The sequence below is a fragment of the Asterias rubens genome, chromosome 1 (genome assembly GCF_902459465.1).
Source record: "Asterias rubens chromosome 1, eAstRub1.3, whole genome shotgun sequence".
NCBI classification, from domain to species: domain Eukaryota; kingdom Metazoa; phylum Echinodermata; class Asteroidea; order Forcipulatida; family Asteriidae; genus Asterias; species Asterias rubens.
Genome location: NC_047062.1, coordinates 30,270,816 through 30,290,058, shown reverse-complemented (window position 1 = coordinate 30,290,058; position 19,243 = coordinate 30,270,816). Strand labels below are relative to the sequence as shown.

Below are 19,243 nucleotides of genomic sequence, written 5' to 3'. Positions count from 1 at the left end.
GGGCATCTCGGCAACTGCTGTTGGTTGTTTTGAGGCATGCAGCTTCATTTTGCATGCAATTAAACTTGCCCTTAGGGTTTTGTTTGCGCTTCATTCTCCATCCCTCCTCTCCAAAAATTATATTTATTTAAATAAAAAAACTCAAACGTAAACAGATAATTTTTTACAAAAATAAATCAGATTCAACCGAATTGAAAGAATTTATCTCAGATCCCCATCATGAGCATACTCTAATGCGCTTAACATCACATCTGAATCATTCTTTGATTTTATATTTAGCGTCCCCAGTCGTTATTAATAAACACTATCTCAGTTTGTCAGATGTCAACTGATGTTGTATCATGAATTCCCAAAACAGACAGGAAGCACAAGAAGAATCGTAATCTTTAGGCAGGCATACATGTATCATGTATCTATCAACAGGAAAACTTCAGTTATCGTGCATGTAGTGCATGGTGTCAAAGTTTCAGGTACCGGAGGTCTGTCTCACTTCTAGAGGGGGCAGAAGTCCCTTATCTCCCCCATGTCAAACCCAAATGGACCTGGTACTTCACTTTAAAAGTATACAAGAGAACTCAGGCCTTTATGCTTCGTTTTTGAAAGGGAAAGGGCACAAGACGTTTTCTCCTCTGTAAAGGGCACCCTGCGAGAAAATTGTAAATTTCTACTGGAGCATTTCAAGGGCACCAAGGCAATGACCAGGGGGAATGGAGGCATTTGCCTTTGTTTCCTCCATGAATTATCAGGCCTGTGAACTTTATGCTTATTAGAGGTTTTCTATTTTTTTTATTTATAAGAATTTGAAAATTAATTGTGACCAATTGTTGTTTTTGTCTTTGATAGAATGCCAGTCAGAATAACAGTCAAGGTACAGCGCTTGCATTCCAGCCAGTCAGTGCCAAAGCTCTCTTCGACGAGGAGTCCGACGCCAAAGCCAGTATTGCTCCAACAAATAATAATAACAGAAAAGCTATCGGTGAGTATGAAGATTCACATTATTGGGACTGGAGATTCCTTCAAAATGGTTGCCTGGAAGGATCTTAGTCTTAATCAGAAAAAAACTGGGAGGAAACTATTCATATTTGTTTCCAATTTCCTTTTTCATTTATTTTCATTCAGCCCTCATTTCCCAGGGGTAACCCTGGGGAATAGAGAAGTGGAAATGCGCTATTGGGGGGTGATAATGAGTGCCAGCTAAAATGCCAACTAGAACTTTCAAAATGGAAGTGGGGTGGCATCCCCCAAAACACAAACAGATCAAGCTGAGTTAGTCTTCAGTTTCTTTTCGTCAAGACATTCCATAGCGAGCCACTTCTCCTCGAGCATGTCATCTGACCAAAGTGTCGAGATATGATCAGCAACAGCTCCATATTTTTTATTTTTTTGATATTTTGTTTAAGGGTTGGAAGTGTTTGTGGTAGGGATTCGGTTTCATTGCTGAGGTAATCGAGTCGGCGGTTTGGGTGTGTCAAATAACCGTGCTCATATCTAAAGAATGCTCTTCGAACAGATCACAGCTTCATTTGTTGGGAGACTGTCTGTAAGAGTAGGTCTTGTTGGGGATTTTGACTTTACCTTTTGAAAATTGTTTACTCTCAACACTTGGGAAGCAAGTCTGCTGTGAATTTTGGCTAGTTTTCATAATGAGCTACGGCTGGGTACATGTAAGTTCCTTTTTGTTTATGGCTGGAATAAGTAGTTTAAAGATGTACTGGACCAGTCTGGAGATGTTCCTTGGTAAACTTCCATAAAGCACGGTTCAAACTTCCTTGGAATGCGAAGTGAATTTTGAAGTCACAGGGCTGTGTTCATAGGGAATGTTTCATAGGTGTTGAACACAGTTCAACTGTTGAACACAGTTCAACTGTTGCGAATTATTCGTTGCGAAATTGTGACGTCTAAATTTTTATCTTATTCGCGGGAGATATTAACTGGACTTAAGGACTAGACATTTGTTTGCTGTTGTTTTTCTAATAAGTGCTTTACAAAACTCCCTGGCCTCTGTTGTTCATTACATTCATTCTCTTGAAACTCGTAACTTCTTGTTTGTAAGATTTGAGGCTTTACATAATGGTCGGTTTATTATCATTCTTGTTTCTTTCCATCCACAGAACTGTCCAAGCTCCTAGCCAACCTGGAGCACATTCAGAGTAAGCTCGGCGATGCAGACAAGGCGGAGAATCTGGGATTCCTCAACCAGCTCTTCCACAACGCAGACTTCCAGCAAGCGTTGAAGGTGCACAACCAGATCACCAATGTGCACCAACAGAAACAAGTGCCTTTGCCAGTAACTGGCAACGTGGAGCAGCTCGCTGCTGAGGTAAGGCTTGGACATGTATGCTTCAGTTTTGAAGGGGCAAGGGAACCAAGGCATTTTCTCCTTGATGAAGGGCACTTACTCACTCACTCAAGCTTGTACACGCCTGCAACCATGGACCTCCTATTGTCCCTCTTTTGTTTATACTCTCACTTTTTTTGCAACTCCCCTCATTGGTTTTGTACACGTTTTCCAACTGGAAACCTTTCCCGAACCATGGACCCTATTGTCCTCTTTTGTTATAGGTCCCCGGTTTGAGTGTTTATACCTACTCAAGCGATTGGTCGCCCACAGGCGGGCTTGAGTATGGCTTTCCCAAGTAATTCGGTCTTGCATGAGGAGGGCCAGTTTGTCTGTTGATTCTACAACGGTGTCCTTTTGCAGCACCCCGTGTAGTAAGACATTTTATGCTCTTCCATGTCTCCTGTGTCCGTGAGTTGGTTTCCAGAGATTGACTTTGTGTGCCTCCACCTCCGGGTGCGTGAACAATGCCCTGCTAACTGCATCCGACAGGCTGCGATTCCGCTAAAGGGCACCCTAGTAGGAAATTGTAAATTTCTACTGGAGCATTTCAAGGGCACCAAGGCAATGACAAGGGGGCATGGAGGCAACCGCCTTCATTGCCTCCATGAAGTATCAGGCCTGAAGGCTGCTATCATTTCCCCAGATAGCCCACCTATTAAAAACGACTGATCCCTAAAGCTTCACCCTTCATCCTCTGGCCACAAGCACTCTGGACTGAGGATTAAACATTCTGTGGGAATCCCATTATGAAATATACATGTAAGCAAGCTGCTGTCGTTTCTATGTATGTTGCAGAAAAGAGGCATGCATGTACTGTACCCGTAACGAACAGTACATGTGTGGCCTGGCATGGCCGAGTGGTGTAGTTCACCATCCCCAAGCTCTGTGTGCTGTCAGCAGCAGAGTGTGGGTTCGAGTTCCAGTCATGTTACCTGTGCCCTTGAGCAAGGCACTTAACCAAAATGAGCAAGGTTTGTTAGTGCTCAGCAAGTTCTATGAAATCGGGCCCTTCTCTTTTACATTGGTTCCTTTTTCAAAATATTCCTATTGTCATTCTCAAGTTGAAATGGAAATGGCTTTTACTCCAGAAAAATTGCCAGAATTGCATACTGCATAATGTGTCAGGGCGCTGCTTAACATACATGTAGCATTCTACACTTACTGTACCTGATAGTCAAGTACATTGTATCTCTATGAGCTAAGTGCAGAACTCCATATTAATCAGTGGTGCGAAATTGGGTTGAGGTCTATGCCATTATCACAATCCATTACCATTGTTTATGACTGACAAATCACCGATTGTTTTTTTCTTTGGGGTAATTTCAACTGACAACGCCGCCTTTTGTCATTGGGAAAAAATGCGGATTGATTGGTCGACTGGTCTCTTTAGGGAAACCAATCAGGGATACACGTAACTGACATGCGCTGTCAACTTCTGTGGATCCTTTTTAAGATTACACTTGTGTTTGTGCAAACCTTTTTTGTAAATACTTATCGTTAATATTTACTTGATTGGCTTCATGGTTTGTTTGTTGAAAGTTAGAGGATGGGAATTCTTTATTAGTAAAAAAAAAAAAATACTTTGCACTGGAATTTACTTCGTTGGCTGAATATTCTAGGATTGGAGTTCTTCATTAAAAAACAAAAAACAATTATGTATCTCTACCTTTAACGTCCTCTATTTGAGGCTTCATCAATCATCATGGTTATCACAGTCATGGAGAAGGTGTCAATTTACACCCGACTGATAACGTGCTTCTGGTGCTTCTCATCTATTAGCTACAGTGAGTCAAGAAATATAATCTTGAGGGAATTTCAATCTTGGAGGGCTCGCTTATAAGTATCACTCCCCAATGGTTCTGAATGATGATTTATAGAGTCTTGTGTTCTCGCTGTTTCATGCCTAATCGCTTGTCAGATGTCCTCCTCTTGGACATGTAAGCCTATCCCTTAAAGGCAGTGGACACTATTGGTAATTACTCAAAATAATTATTGGCATAAAACCTTACTTGGTAACGAGTAATGGGAAGAGGTTTATAGTATAAAACATTGTGAGAAACAGCTCCCTCTGAAGTGCCATAGTTTGCGAGAAAGAAGTAATTTTCCACGAATTTGATTTAGAGACCTCAAATTTACAACTTGAGGTCTCGAAATCAACCATCTAAATACGCACACAACTTCGTGTGACAGGGGTGTTTTTTCTTTCATTATTATCTCGCAAGTTCGATGACCGATTGAGCTCAAATTTTCACAGGTTTGTTATTTTATGCATAAGTTGAGACACACCAACTGTGAAGGCTAGTCTTTGACAATTACCAATAGTGTCCACTGCCTTTAAGAATTTAATCAGGACTTGGAAACAAGGTACATCTATCATCATGTCCCGACTTCTTTAGTTTGTGGATCCTAAAGATAGTAAGAGTAATTTGTTGCTCTTGTTAAACTTTAGGACAACTACATGACTCTGGAGAAGGCTCAAAGTTATCGCCTGGGAATTTTATCACGATGGCGATACAGCTACTCAAGTATCAGTCATTCTGAGCATCTCAGTCACAGCATTCGTGTTTGAGATAACAATTTCATTCTTGATCCCGGTTTATATGCAGCTTGGGGAATAATTTTTTTTTTATGTTTGGGAGTAGACATGTAATGAGTCAAGAAAATTCTCCTATCGTAAGGGAACTTGGTTTATCATCAAGGGATCTCTGCTATGCACTGATGAAAACACCTGTTATTCTTATATAATGGAACATGTACATATGTATAACCATAGAGAAAGGACTAGGATGTACTTGGTCTGGCCTTAGTGGGCCAAGCATGTTATTTCTGGTGGAATAAGTCAAGAAACCTGTTGTATGGGTGTTACTCAGCAGGATTGAAAAATACATTAAACGTCATCATTCAAATATAATTCTTTTGAGACAAAACAATACTACTGGACTTGTCCTGTCTTGAGTTACTGGACTGAAACTCCTGACGATGACTAGAGCAAGCTAGTCGAAACGTTGAGACCAACCCAAGAACTGACTCCGCGGTAGTACAGTTAATTACGATCCTACAAGCTTAAGTAGTAGTCCCTGCCTTTTTCTTTACCATCCGCCCAGGTAATAGTTAATAGCCAGTGGTTGTAGAATTAAGCAAGACAGTTCTCTAAGAACAAACTCTACCTGGCAAGTAGATACACACATGGTGTTATCGTAAACCAAATATAAACTGAAACCACTGGCCTTGGATCAGGGCCCAATTTCATAGAGCTGCTAAGCACAAAAATTTGCTCAGCATGACATTTTTTGCCTTGATAAAAACAGGATTACCAACCAAATTTCCACGTGATTTTCAGGATAAGCAAACAACAGCTGAAAACCTGTAACAAGCAATATGCAACAAATGGAAATTTGGTTGGTAATCCTGTTTTTACCACTGGAAGAAATTTCATGCTAAGCAAATTTTTGTGCTAAGCAGCTCTATGACATTGGGCCCAGGCCTCAGGCCAGTCCTGGAGCCCTGATTTAAATAGAAAAGTATTGTCTCTACCAGACACGGATTTGTCGGCGACCCATTTTGCTTACAACTTAATAGACATTACGACCCAACACTGTCAGTCAATTTCGTTTTGAGCTACTGTCTTTACCCATCCTGCTTGTCGCAGCCTTTTACTTGATTGTTTACAAACCGACCTAATTATAATAATAACTAGTTCTTATGGACATGTATAGCGCATTTCACAAGAACTGACAAATTCGATAGAAGTTGTTCGCTGCGCATCTGCATCAAATAAAGGAAATCCTCAATATAGACAGTACAGCATTGACATGTATTTGTTCCTGGGCTTCATCCTGTGCACTAGTTTGTGTAAGCTTAAGCCAGAGAGATCCCCTGAACACTCCGGTCTGGATTAGCAGAAACCATGTATGTCTCCTTGGGAGAAAAAATAAATCCAACAACTGCTTACGACTTCTTACAATCGGGTCTGAATAAACCATCTGATTTCAGATAAGAAGATTACTTGTACAAGACAAGTCTTTTGCCGATTATGGTTTTACGTTTCCCAGACCCTTGGGCTTTGATAGAGATGGATTGAGTTTGTAGAGACGGAGTAGCTTTATTTGTTTTTGGATTATACATGAATTCAAGACAAGGATAGACCCTTCTTCTGTTATCTGTCCGATTTGTCAATTTTGTCTCGTCCGTTATAAATCCCGGGAATTAAATGGTCCACGGGCCGATTTCACAAAGAGTTAAGATTGATCTTAACTGTGAATCAATCTTAATTGCTTAGCAACGTGTGGTGTCACGATGCAAATCACCATGGTAATATGGATAAATCACCATGGTGAAATGGATAACTCATAAAGATGAATCTTTGTGCCTTGTGAAATCGACCCCAGGGATGTGAACAAAAAAAAGTAGGTGATTTTTATCTGAGATTTAAAGCTAAATCATTCAAAAGATGTTTGAGAACAAGTGGTACAAATTGTTGTTACTTTCCTCTGTTATATTGTATTAATTAATACCTTGGACGGTTTCAAGTCTCTGATTGGTCAAAACCCGGTCACGTGTGGGAGTGTTAACGGTGGTATAAAGACCGGCTTAGGAAAATGGCGAATAATTGGCCCCTAAATCGGAATAAGTGGCCCATCGCCTCCGGCTCGGTCCGTTAACAGTGCCAGCGACCAACCCGGTCATAACCACGCAGTGAAGACCGGGTACTCGGACTGTTATTCCCTAACTGACACTTATTTAAAGTCATTATTCATAGGGATTAAAACAGACTGCATGACTTGCAATCACTAGGTTGTGGGTTCGAATCCCCCAGCTAACATCTGATTTTCACAATGACTAGAATTAATATTGTCATCCAGTTACTGAATCCAATTTCTGATATGTTTAATTCATAATCATAGACGTTAAACCAATGTTTGTATGAGAGAGATTGGCTGTTGCCAGCTTGGTGTTTATATCCCTATGTGGGAGTTTGCACAAACAAACAAACAAAAAACAAACAAACAAACAAACAAACAAACATTGTTTAAATTTGAGTACGAAAGATTTGTAATGATGAAGGTTATACTAGAACCATGTACATGCTGAACATTGTACACGGTTTGTAATTATTTTCCTCCTGACTAACACAACGGATCGAGCCCAAACTTTTACAGGTTTGTTATTTTATGTACAGTGTATGGTTGGTCACAGCACGTGAACACTTTCTGCGTCTATTTTGTCAGCTCCACCGATCCGGTGATAAACTGTAACTTTGAACATGCTGGTTTTTTTTAGGCTGTTTAAGAATTGTTGCTGGTCTCTGAGTTGCTTTAATCAGCATTTGGCCAACAACTGTTGATGGAGAATGCTGAAGTTTCATAACCAATCAAACCAACCTGTAATGATTTAATTGTTTGAGAATTGTTGCTGGTCTCTGAGTTGCCTCAATCAGCATTTGGCCAACAACCGTTGATGGAGAATGCTGAAGTTTCATCACCAATCAAACCTACCTGTAATGATTTAATTTGCACACATGTACATTGTAACTGGCATTGGTCAAGTGATCAGACCAGTACATTGGAAACTTTGAATTCTCTTCATGTGACATTGAACAAAGATTGATCCACAGTTGACATGCTGGCTCTGTCTCTCAATTAGTTTGAAACCATAGAAATAGAACCCGGAGAACGCTGAGCTCGACCACCCTCTGTGTCGTCTGTGGACGCGGCGTATCAATACTGCGCAGTACGCGCGTATGGCAATTTTATCATCGTGTGACATGCGCGTATGACAAAATGGCAAGATGTCAGCGCACATAAACCATTTCTAGTGTTTTCATTGGTCAATGATGATGTCATTGTATGGCAAAATTGTATGGAAAAATATTTTGCCATACACGCATTACGAAAATGGCGTGTGCACGTCCATAAAAATGGTCTCACAACGAAACCGCACGCACAATGAGACACTAAGCGTTCTCCGGGTTCTATTTCTATGTTTGAAACCCACCCTTGTCTTGTTTAAAACTCATCCTTTCAACATGCTACTGGTCTTGAGGCGCTTTAATCAGCATTTGGCCAGCAGACCACCCTGTTGATGGAGCAAGCTGAAGTTTCACCACCAATCAAACCAACCTGTGTTTATTTCATTTGTACACACACACGTAACTGGCATTAGCCTTTTTGAGGTATGGCGGACACAATGCTACAACACTGTAAAGTTGTGGTAAATTTGTGCGTATTGACCATAGAAATAGAAAGTATGTTATTCAGTGAAGTGCGCATTTTAGGCGACGCGACACGTAAACATAATGACCACCAACATGGAGAGTGTGAGATCAGTCATGGCATGTGACGTACGCGTATCACGTCTGCCATACCTCAAAAGGGCTTATTGATCAAGTGATCGGACCAGCACATTAGAAACTTTGACTGATCCAAAGATTGATCCGAAGTTGACATGCTGGCTCTATTGCTGCCATTCATTATGTTGAATTAGTACATTGTTTCAAACTCATCCATTCTATAATGGATTTGTCTTTGATGTATTGCAGGTGAAAGCGGAGACTAAGGCCTCTTCCAGTCATGAAGCAGAGGAACTTCGAGGGATTTTGGATAGGCTGGAATTCATGGTAAGAAATTTAAACATTTTTTGTTTGCTTCTTGAGTTGAATCCATCACAAAGTTGTTTCTGTATCAATTTTTTTGTATACACAAAAGGCCCTTTGTTACACTCCTGGGCCCAAATTCCTACTAGATAAGAGCTGCTTTGACAGCAGATTGTACTTGTGTCATGGAATTCCGTTATGGTTAGCTATTTTTTGTGCTTAAGCAGCTCTATGAAATTAGGCCCTGATGAAATCTAGAGAAATGAGGGCAGCATCAGACCTTTTTAGAAAGTCTTGTTTGTGTAGAAGATTTTGTCATTTGGAATGTTTGATGTAATGGGAATCAGTATAGGTTATTGCATGTATATACATTGTGAACAAGACGGGGTGATAAATATCAGTGACAGTTGGTAGATTCCAGAGTTTCTGGCAAGGTTGGCAGTAGATCACACCCATCACCTTCCATTTAAATCCTTACAAAGTACTTTAAAGGCAGTGTACACTATTGGTAATTGTCAAAGACTAGCCTTCACAGTTGAAGTATCCATAGAGATGCATAAAATAACAAACCTGGAGCTCAATCAGTCATCGAACTTGCAAGATAATTATGAAAGAAAAAAACACCCTTGTCACACAAAGTTTTGTGCATTTAGATGGTTGATTTCGAGACCTGAAGTTCTAAACCTGAGGTCTTGAAATCAAATGCGTGGAAAATTACTTCTTTCTCAAAAACTATGGCACTTCAGAGGGAGCCGTTTCTCACAATGTTTTATACCATCAACCTCTCCACATTACTCGTCACCAAGAAAGGTTTCATGCTAATAATTATTTTGAGTAATTACCAATAGTGTCCACTGCCTTTAGAATTATCATGCCATTGGATGAGGTACATGTTAAACCCTTTTTCAAAATCTTGTTTTTATTTAACCAAGTTCTTATTCTTATGAATAAATTTGGTGCATATTTGATATCAAACAATGGCAACAACAACAAATACAATGGAATAAGCCATCAATACATCCTCCTCTGAATTCATTCGACCCCTAGTACGCAATTTTTATTTATTTATTCATCTTTGTTTTATTTCCCTCCTTTCATGTATAAAGTTTATTTTTTTAGTCAATGAAAGACAAAACACCCTTGTTGCACAAATTTGAATGCTTTCAGATGTCTCAAAAAGGCTTCATGCTTCTCACAATGTTTTATACTATCAACAGCTCTCCATTGCTTGTTACCAAGTTTTTATGCTAATGTAATTTGAGTAATTACCAAACAATTCCAGGGATCGATTTCACAAAGATACATTTAATCCTAACTCGAGATAAGACTAGTCTAAACTTCTTTGTGAAATTATTCATTATCGCATTATTCATTATCCATGGTCGGAACCGATGGGGACCTGTGATTCAGCAGACCATTCTCTGAGTGAGAAATTACTTCTTTCTCAAAAACTAAGTTACTTCAGAGGGAGTTGTTTCTCACAATGTTTTATACTATCAACAGCTCTCCATTGCTTGTTACCAAGTTCTTATGCTAACGTAATTTGAGTAATTACCAAATGTGTCCAGTGCCTTTCTTTGAGCGGTTCAAAATTTAGGATGAATCTGTTCGAGGATGATGGGTCTGTGCATGATTGATAAGCAGCGCTTTATTAATTATCCATGGCCGGACACCGGTGGGGACCGATGGGGACCTGTGATTGAACAAACCAATATAAGGCTGGAGCCTGGATAATTGAGAATGATAGTGTACAGGCATGGCACGCTGTCAACCAGAGGGGGAAGTTGTGCTGCCTGATAATACATGTCATGTTTAATATTGGGTGTCCTAAAACAAGGATCAACAAACTCTGGTTCCCCCTTGGACACTGACAGACGGACGTCATTGACACAACTCTTATTTTGGTCATCTTTAAAAGGGGAACTTGTAGGTGTTAAAAGCACTTTTTCCTTTTTCCAGGGTAAACTGTCAACCAGAGGAGGAAGTTTGTGTTGCTTTAATAATACATGTCATGTTTAATACTTGGTGGCTAGTGAGAGAGTGTCCAAAACAAGGATCAACAAACTCAGGTCTCCCCCTTTGATACTGACGTCATTGACACAACACATTTGTGGTTAATTTGGGTCATCTTTAAGGAGGGGGACTTGGAGGCGTTGAAGACACTGGACACGTTTGGTAATTGTAAAAGATAAGGGCCCGATTTCTTAGAGCTGCTAAGGCACTGGTAACAACTTGAAATTACTTAAAATATTTATTAGCATACAAACTTACTTGGTAACTTGAGCACCAGAGAGCAGTATAAAACATTGTGAGAAACAGCTCCCTCTAAAGTAACGTAGTTTTTGAGGGAGATGTTCTTTCTCACTCAAATATTTGATTGTAATAAAAGACGTCAGGCCTGAAACCTTTTTTAGGCATCTGAAAGCACAAGGGCGCTAATATGACATGTCCCATCTCGCACTCTTTTGACACTTTCATCCGTTTTTTTTTTTTATATCAGAAGAGCTTATAAATGTCAGTACTTGCTTTTCTCAAAATGTCATTTTTTGAGTTTGGCTGTTTTGCCATCGAAGGGCCAAGCTATCAAGCTTCTGTCTCCATCAGGAACTCCCTCACCAAGCGTGTCTCGTTGAATCAGCAGTTTATTTGCTGCTGTGAAAATACCATTTAATGCCTGGATACAAAGTAAATTATAGGAGCAGTGCAGTACATGTGTAACGGTCTCAACTATTTCTATGATTATCTGTCATAGGAAGTCCCAGTTTTCTGGGGTTATAGGGGGACTGAACTTAAGCGTCATCGACCGCCATATTTGGTTAAACTGGCACGCGTGCAAGGCTATCACCAGCTACAAGCAAGCAGCTTTATCGTCAAATACGTCATGGTGCGGCCATCTTGGTTTTTCTCCCATTCAGATCAATGTAACCAAACCGAGGCTGGAAGGAAAAATAGTCTGGTTCCTAATAGCTCAATGAATAGTGGCATCTATTACTGTTATTTGATACAGGGAACATGACCATGATGATGGTTGCATGATAAAGGTCTATATGATGTTGCTTATTAGTGCAATCCATATTTTGAGTGGGGTTTCGTGGTGATATACTCTGGCCAGGGAAAACGAAACCGCACGGACAGATTTGTTCTTGTTTTGTTTTGACAGATTCTTTGGTTGGAAAAGTGCAGTGGTTATTTGTCGTGGATTTATGGGGGGTTTTGTTGATGGATTCACTTGAGTGGGGGAAGTTCAGTCGGTCGTGGTCTAATGAATTGGTGTTGATGTGTCAGATGTGTCTTCTTGGAATTACATGTACAGTCAATGCACTCTCGATTCAGTTAGATTAGGATAGGTTCAATGCATCCTAATAACGTCTATGATTATGAAACTTATTTCGACATACAAGATTAATCCTAAGTTAGGAAGAGTTTGATGAAATCGACGGCTGGTCTCATTATAAATAGTTCAATATAATTTTGGTAGGCCTAATCAGTTGGAAACAAAATGTGAACAATTAAAGTCTGAAAGTTCCTTAGTTAAAAATTTTATACGTATGCATCAATCCTCTAGAGAAATATATCTCTCTGAAATACTGTCTGAAGTCATACATGAAGACATTCACTGAGTGATCGTCCCGCAGTTACAATGTATGTAGCAAGAAAACAATCCTGAAGTGGTAATGTTTTGTTTTGCTTGTTTGTTTGTATGTTTGTTTGTTTGTCTGTTGTTTGTTTAGATAATCTTCCCATGAAGGGAACTCAGCAAACTCTCATAAGGTGATATAAACGCCAAGCTGGCAAAAGCCATTCTCTCTCGAATACAAACATTGGTTTTTAACGTCTATAGTATGAATTGCATAAATCACAAAATTGTGATTCATTCATTCATTCATTCATTCATAATTGGTTTATTATTTTAAAAACAAATTCCCATGGTGACCGGAGGTCGAATTACAGGAAAATATACAGAGATTAAAAAAGGAAGAAAAAAAAACACACTATTTCACATTATTTAAGAAATAATTGATTAAGGAGAGACAAATATTTACAATGTATAAAATAAATTGTTCTGAAAGTTGCGGGGAAAAAAACCTGGATAAAAAATATTGCTGGCACAGTCAAAGGGCGCATAAAAAGCTGCATTCTATTGCAATTCAGTTGTTAAAAAGGCGTGTGAGGTGAGGGAGAGGGCTCTTTCTCTTTCTTTTCAGTAACTAGATGACAATATTTATTCTAGCTATTGTGAAATCAGTGGTTTGCTTGGGGATTTGTTTTATTTTTTATTTTTTATGTTTTTCCTTTTTTTGGGGGGGGGGAAGCTTTCAGGCTTATGTAAGTCCTTGGATCTGACAGGTTAATTCAGGGTGCGTAAATCAAACAACTTTCTCCTTGATGTCAACATACAGTTTAGTTTAGTTGAGAAGGTCAAGTTGCTACTACTGCTGCAGGCCATACCAACTGTCCAATCCCCAGCACATATCATGCAGATAGTAAAAACAGACATTAGGTTCTTAAATGTCATGTAGAGGCATACTTGAAAGGTCAAAGGTCATGCTGGGTGGGACAGCTCTGCTTATTTTCATCCTAGAGTTAGACAGTTTGTATCAAGGTGTTTCTGCTGGGTCTAGTATGGGGTTTTGTTCTTGAGTAGGCCAGCCTTTCACTGCCTGGCCATTTTGATTCAGGCAGCAGACATAATGGGAGGAAGGATACAGGTCTAGCCTACAGTCAAGTAAGGTAAAGTTTGTGGACCAGAAGTTAGCATTAGCCCACCTTGTTGGACTGTTATGGCTTCTTTTTTAACGTTGGTCTTATCATAGTCTTATAATGGGTCTAGTGGAGGGTTTTGCTCTTGAGTAGGCCAGCCTTTCACTGGCCATTATGATTCAGACAGCAGACATAATAGGAGGAAGGATACAGGTCTAGCCTGGTGTACAGTCAACAGGTAATGTAATGTATAATTGGACTAGGACAAGTGAGTAGCGTAACACTGCTGGGACCTGGAAACAAACTGTACTCAGTTTGTAAATAAATACTTTAAGTACCTTGATTTACACTTCAGATCATATCCATATATATTTGGTTCGCGGTAACACCATGTGTGTGTCAACTTGCCAGGTTGATTTTGTTCTTTAGAGAACTGTCTTGCTATATATTCTAATACAGCAGAGTAGATTTTTGGATTTCGGGAGGATTCTCACTGTCAAAAACTGCTTTGGTGGGTAGAAGGTAGAAAATCGGGGGTGTACTTGGAATTTGAAGAAGTTTGGTGTCAAATGAAGTGAAAGTGCATGAAGATGTAGGCCTATCAGGTTGTGGATGTATGTTGGTGTATGTTGGTGTGCCGTGCCCTAATAGAGGACCTCGACCACTCAACTACATCGACGTGATTGGTAGAGATATACGAAGGCTGAAATCGTGGACCTTCCAAACATGATGAGGGATAAACACCTCTGGCGTGGCGTTGTGCATGGAATCTCGGTTGCGACCGCAAAATGAATGATGGTTGGCGCTGTGCCTTGGGGTCGATTTCACCAGTTAGGACCAGGGCCCAATTTCATAGAGCTTCTAAGCACAAAAATTTGCTTAGCATGAAATTTCTTCCTTGATGAAAACAGGACTACCAACCAAATTTCCATTTGTTACATATTGCATGTTACTGGTATTCAGCTGTTGTTTGCTTATCCTGAAAATCACTTGGAAATTTGGTTGGTTACCCTGTTTTTATCAAGGAAGAAATTTCATGCTAAGCAAATTTTTGTGCTTAGCAGCTCTTTGAAATTGGGCCCAGTTCTAACTTATGACTAGTCTACGAAGATACTAAAAACGTATGGCTAGTCTTAAGTTAGGACGAGTAAATCGTCCTAACTCGAGATAAGACTAGTCTTAACTCTTTGTGAAATCCAACCAGGGAGAGACTGACTTTAGTCAGGTAGTCAATCACAGATGAAGCAACGTTTACTAGTGGAGGTCCTTTTATGGTAATCCATGTTCTCATCAACAGGAGATGATGTTTTTACGCAAAGGAAGTTTGAATGAATATTTTAAATGTTTTAATGTGTTATGGGGTTTGCCAAGTCCTCTTGTCGGATGTCGAGTGGTTGGATAGGGGGAAGTTACTCCTCCAAATGTCATTTATCATTCATCCAACTCGATGAGAAACATCCATTAAACATGGTGTGGGGTTTCTGAAGAGGAGGTGTTTATGTTGTATGTTTTGGCGTAGAGCCCAGAAGCAATGTTATTTATGTTGTTGTGTGTAAACCTGGGGCGATAGGGATAGTTGTACTTCAGCAGGTGCCTCAAAACTTAAAGGCAGTGGACACTATTGGTAATTGTCAAAGACTAGCCTTCACAGTTGGTGTATCTCAACATATGCATAAAATAACAAACATGTGAAAATTTGAGCTCAATCGGTCATCGAAGTTGCGAGATAATAATGAAAGAAAAATAACCCTTGTCACATGAAGTTGTGTGCGTTAAGATGGTTGATTTTGAGACCTCAAGTTCTAAACTTGAGGTCTCAAAATCAAATTCGTGGAAAACTACTTCTTTCTCAAAAACTATGGCACTTCAGAGGGAGCCGTTTCTCACAATGTTTTATACCATCAACCTCTCCCCATTACTCATCACCAAGAAAGGTTTTATGGCAATAATTATTTTGAGTAATTACCAATAGTGTCCACTGCCTTTAAACTTTAAATTCAAACCGGAAGTCAGCTTGTCTTTTCTGGTTTTGGACATTCCTTGCATATGATTGACAATATATGCCCTAACTTTTGTCTTGAGTGATGCTCAAAGCTTTGCATGGTTGGATAGTAATAAGTATAAACTCTCGTGGGTACAGCCACGTGTTTTGGGAGGAGTGTTGGCTCTTAAAAAAGTTGTTGTTTATGGTCTCAACATTTCAAACTAAATACTCTTGGGTGCTTTGGGAACTAAAACAGCCAGTAATTTTGGTTCTACAAAATGGCAGACTATTAGTTCACAAAGTCAAAGGACAACCAAACATCTTTGAGGAATATTTGTGTGAATCATTATTCTTTCCATCTTTCCAACAATGTGCATTCTATAACAAATGTCCTTGTTTATAGCCCATAGCACCCAATCCGAATTATTTTTTAAATAAGACTTTTAAAACAAGCTCTTTTGCATAAAGTTATCTTCCAACAGATGGTTTCTGTATGTAGTGTCCAGAGGGGGGCTCATACAAATTTCATTATCTTGTTTTGTAATTTGTTAAACGCAGCAAGGTCAGCTACATGTCAATTGCATACATTTTTACCTCTTTAATAAGTATCAAGTACAGTGTATGGGAATAATGCATACACAAGCTGTAAACTTAGGTTTTTCAGTTGTAGATTTTGTTGTGCCAAATGACCGTTGTTAACCTCTTAGTAATCACCTTTATGGCAAGCAAAACAATTTCTTACTTATCCTTCATGACTACATTAATACATTTTTGTTTACTCGGTAGTGAGCAAAATAAGAACAAAGTTGTTGTGAATTTAAATTGCATTCATAATCATATAATAATCTTGGCCAAATTTCATAGAGCTACTTATGCTGAAAATACGGCTCAACAATCTCAGCTATGTCTTGTGTCCTGGCCGAGCTGTTTTAGTGCACCGGACTCAAGTTCTGGTGGCTGTGTCATTTTGATGTGGGTTTGAATCCCGGTCGTGACACTTGTGTCCTTGAGCAAGATGCTATTCTCTTCACGCAGGGGGTGTAAAAGGGTACCTGTGGGTGTGTATCCACATTCAAACCGGGGACCTATAACAAAAGGGACAATGGGTCCACGGTTGCTATCACAAAGGAAATCATTGTGGTCCATGGTTGCTACCACAAAGAGTTGAACAAAGGAGGGTCCAGGATTGCAGGTGTGTACACTTTTGTGTGAGTGTACAGGTTGATATTGCGTATGAAAAAGCCTTTGGAGCGCCTAAGCAGCCTAGGGCTGTATATTCCCCAGGGAGCTGAGAAAGATTAAAGGAATATTATTGGCCCAATGACCAGGGCACTGATGTAAAGCATTGAGATATTATTGTGAAACGCGCTATACAAGATTGAGTTATTATACGGTTTGGTTTTCGGACTTTGTTTCTCTCTCTTCTTTCGTCTCAACTCGAGACGCTTGACAAGATAGCCATTGAGCTGATGGGGAAAGTTTACAGGAAAATTATTTGCACTGTGACATGTGAAACATTGAGACGTCATTTCGAAATGTGCTATAGAAATCAGTTATTGTAAGGTTTGGTTTTCTTGCTTTGTTTCTCTCAATGTAGTCTCTACTGGAGACGCACGACAAGATAGCCTCTAGAGATCCCACGGTGATGCTAGGACCTGAAGAGATAATAGAAGACGACCCAAACTCTGAGATGGGGGAAGATAACTCTGTCAAGATTGTCCGCATTGACAAGACAAACGAACCACTGGTAAGGCACCATGAGAAAAGTAGAACAGTTTGACTAGTTTTACGGAGCATTTTGAAAACAAAATGAGGATGACTAGAGCAAGCTAGTCAAAATGTTGAGAGCAATTCAGAACTCGGGGGTAGTAAAGTTAGTCAAGAGAATTCCCCTCAATCCACTAAACCAAAAGTAGTAGTCGTGGCCGATTTCCTACCTTCCGCCCAAACAGAAGTTCAAAAGCATGGCAGTTCTTTTCAGAACTGAGAAGTCTCCCGAATTGTGATAATCTACTCAGCAGTAGCAGAGAAGCCTCTTAAATTCTGAAAAGTCTACTGCGTGGTAGTTATTATAATTGGTTTATTAAAACACATTCAAACATCGCAGCTACAAGCTGAATTGAGTTTAAAATACAGAGATTAAAAAAAAAAAAAAATTGAAATGTTTAAAAAATTACAGAAAAACCATTAATTTGTTTTTATACATCAAAAAAAGCAAACTGGCTAATGCCAGTGACAAATTAAATAAAAAAAATAATTGCACGGCATGTCAAATTAAAGGAACAAGGTGAGGGGATGGGGACAAAAGGCAAACCAAAATAATAGAATAAAAGCAACACAAGTTCTCAAAAGAACAATCTACCCACCAAGCATGTAGATACACACATGGTGTTACCGCAAATACTGATACCTCATCATGCAATGCCTCAGAACATCTACATATGTACGAGTCTACTTCAGTCTAGAATTTTCAAACGGAAGAAACTTCTCCTTAAAATTGCAGAATTTTGAAAGTGATGTTGATTTTTGTTCTTTGTACAGGGTGCTACCATTCTGAACGACGGGGAGGCTATCCTGATCGGTAGAATAATCAAAGGTGGAATGGCGGAGCGGAGCGGTCTCCTCCATGAGGGTGACGAAATACTGGAGATCAACGGCCACGACATCCGAGGCAAATCAGTCAATGAAATTTGTGATTTAATGGTAAGTGACTTTTAACTTGACTGATCAATTCTCGTTGTGAAGCCAAGGACTCTAAGAAAAGTTTAAAGGCAGTGGACACTATTGGTAATTGTGAAAGACCTGTCTTCTCACTTGCTGTACCTCAACATATGCATAAAATAACAAACCTGTGAAAGTTTGAGCTCAAACGGTCATCAAAGTTGCGAGATAATAATGAAAGAAAAAACACCCTTGTCACACAAAGTTGTGCGCTTTCAGATGCTTAATTTCGAAACCACTAATTCTAAATCTGGGGTCTCGAAATCAAATTAGTGGAAAATTACTCCTCTCTCGCAAACTATGTCACTTCAGAGGGAGCTGTCTCGCAAAGTTTTATACTATCAACCTCTCCCCATTACCGTAATCAAGAAAGGTTTTATAATAATCATTATTTTGATTAATTACCAATAAGGCCACTGCCTTTAAACACTGTACACTAGCCAAGAACACAATGGAGAGAAGACACAGGAGGAAGTTTTAGATGTGGCAGGAAAGCCTAACACTACTGTATTCCCTACTCTATTCCCCCCCCCCCGTTTGCCCTGGTATGCTCTGGCACAATGGCACAATGTGCATACCCAGGGAATAGCCACCCCCTGCTCCAGAGTAGGGGTAAGCATTAAAACCATGGGGGTGTTCTTGAAACTTGCAACTGGAACCCTGTGGAAAAGGGACACAGTGTCAAAGGGCGCCTGGGTAGCCGTGGGGTCAAAGAAGTCCAAGGGCCTCCCCAGGGCTAAAGTCCAATGGATTTGAGATAGAGGGTGAAAAGGGCTACTTAGTGATGGGTTTGAGCAAAGCCACTATTACTACTATAAATCATTAAATAATATAACCTTCCTTTATACCAATAATAATGATAACAATAACATTTAAAATTTACATTGCGCCCGTTTTATACAAA

General features: G+C 39.7%; 1 protein-coding gene across 1 annotated transcript in view; it reads left to right on the top strand.

Moving 5' to 3' along the window:
* LOC117292918 (MAGUK p55 subfamily member 5-like) overlaps positions 1 to 19,243 on the top strand; it is a 56,036-nt gene that overhangs the window by 24,017 nt on the left and 12,776 nt on the right. Inside the window, exons 5-9 of the mRNA XM_033775130.1 lie at positions 844 to 976; positions 2,112 to 2,320; positions 8,880 to 8,957; positions 17,216 to 17,365; positions 18,160 to 18,321. Coding sequence (XP_033631021.1) covers positions 844 to 976; positions 2,112 to 2,320; positions 8,880 to 8,957; positions 17,216 to 17,365; positions 18,160 to 18,321 — 732 coding nt within the window. The remainder of the gene's footprint in view (positions 1 to 843; positions 977 to 2,111; positions 2,321 to 8,879; positions 8,958 to 17,215; positions 17,366 to 18,159; positions 18,322 to 19,243) is intronic.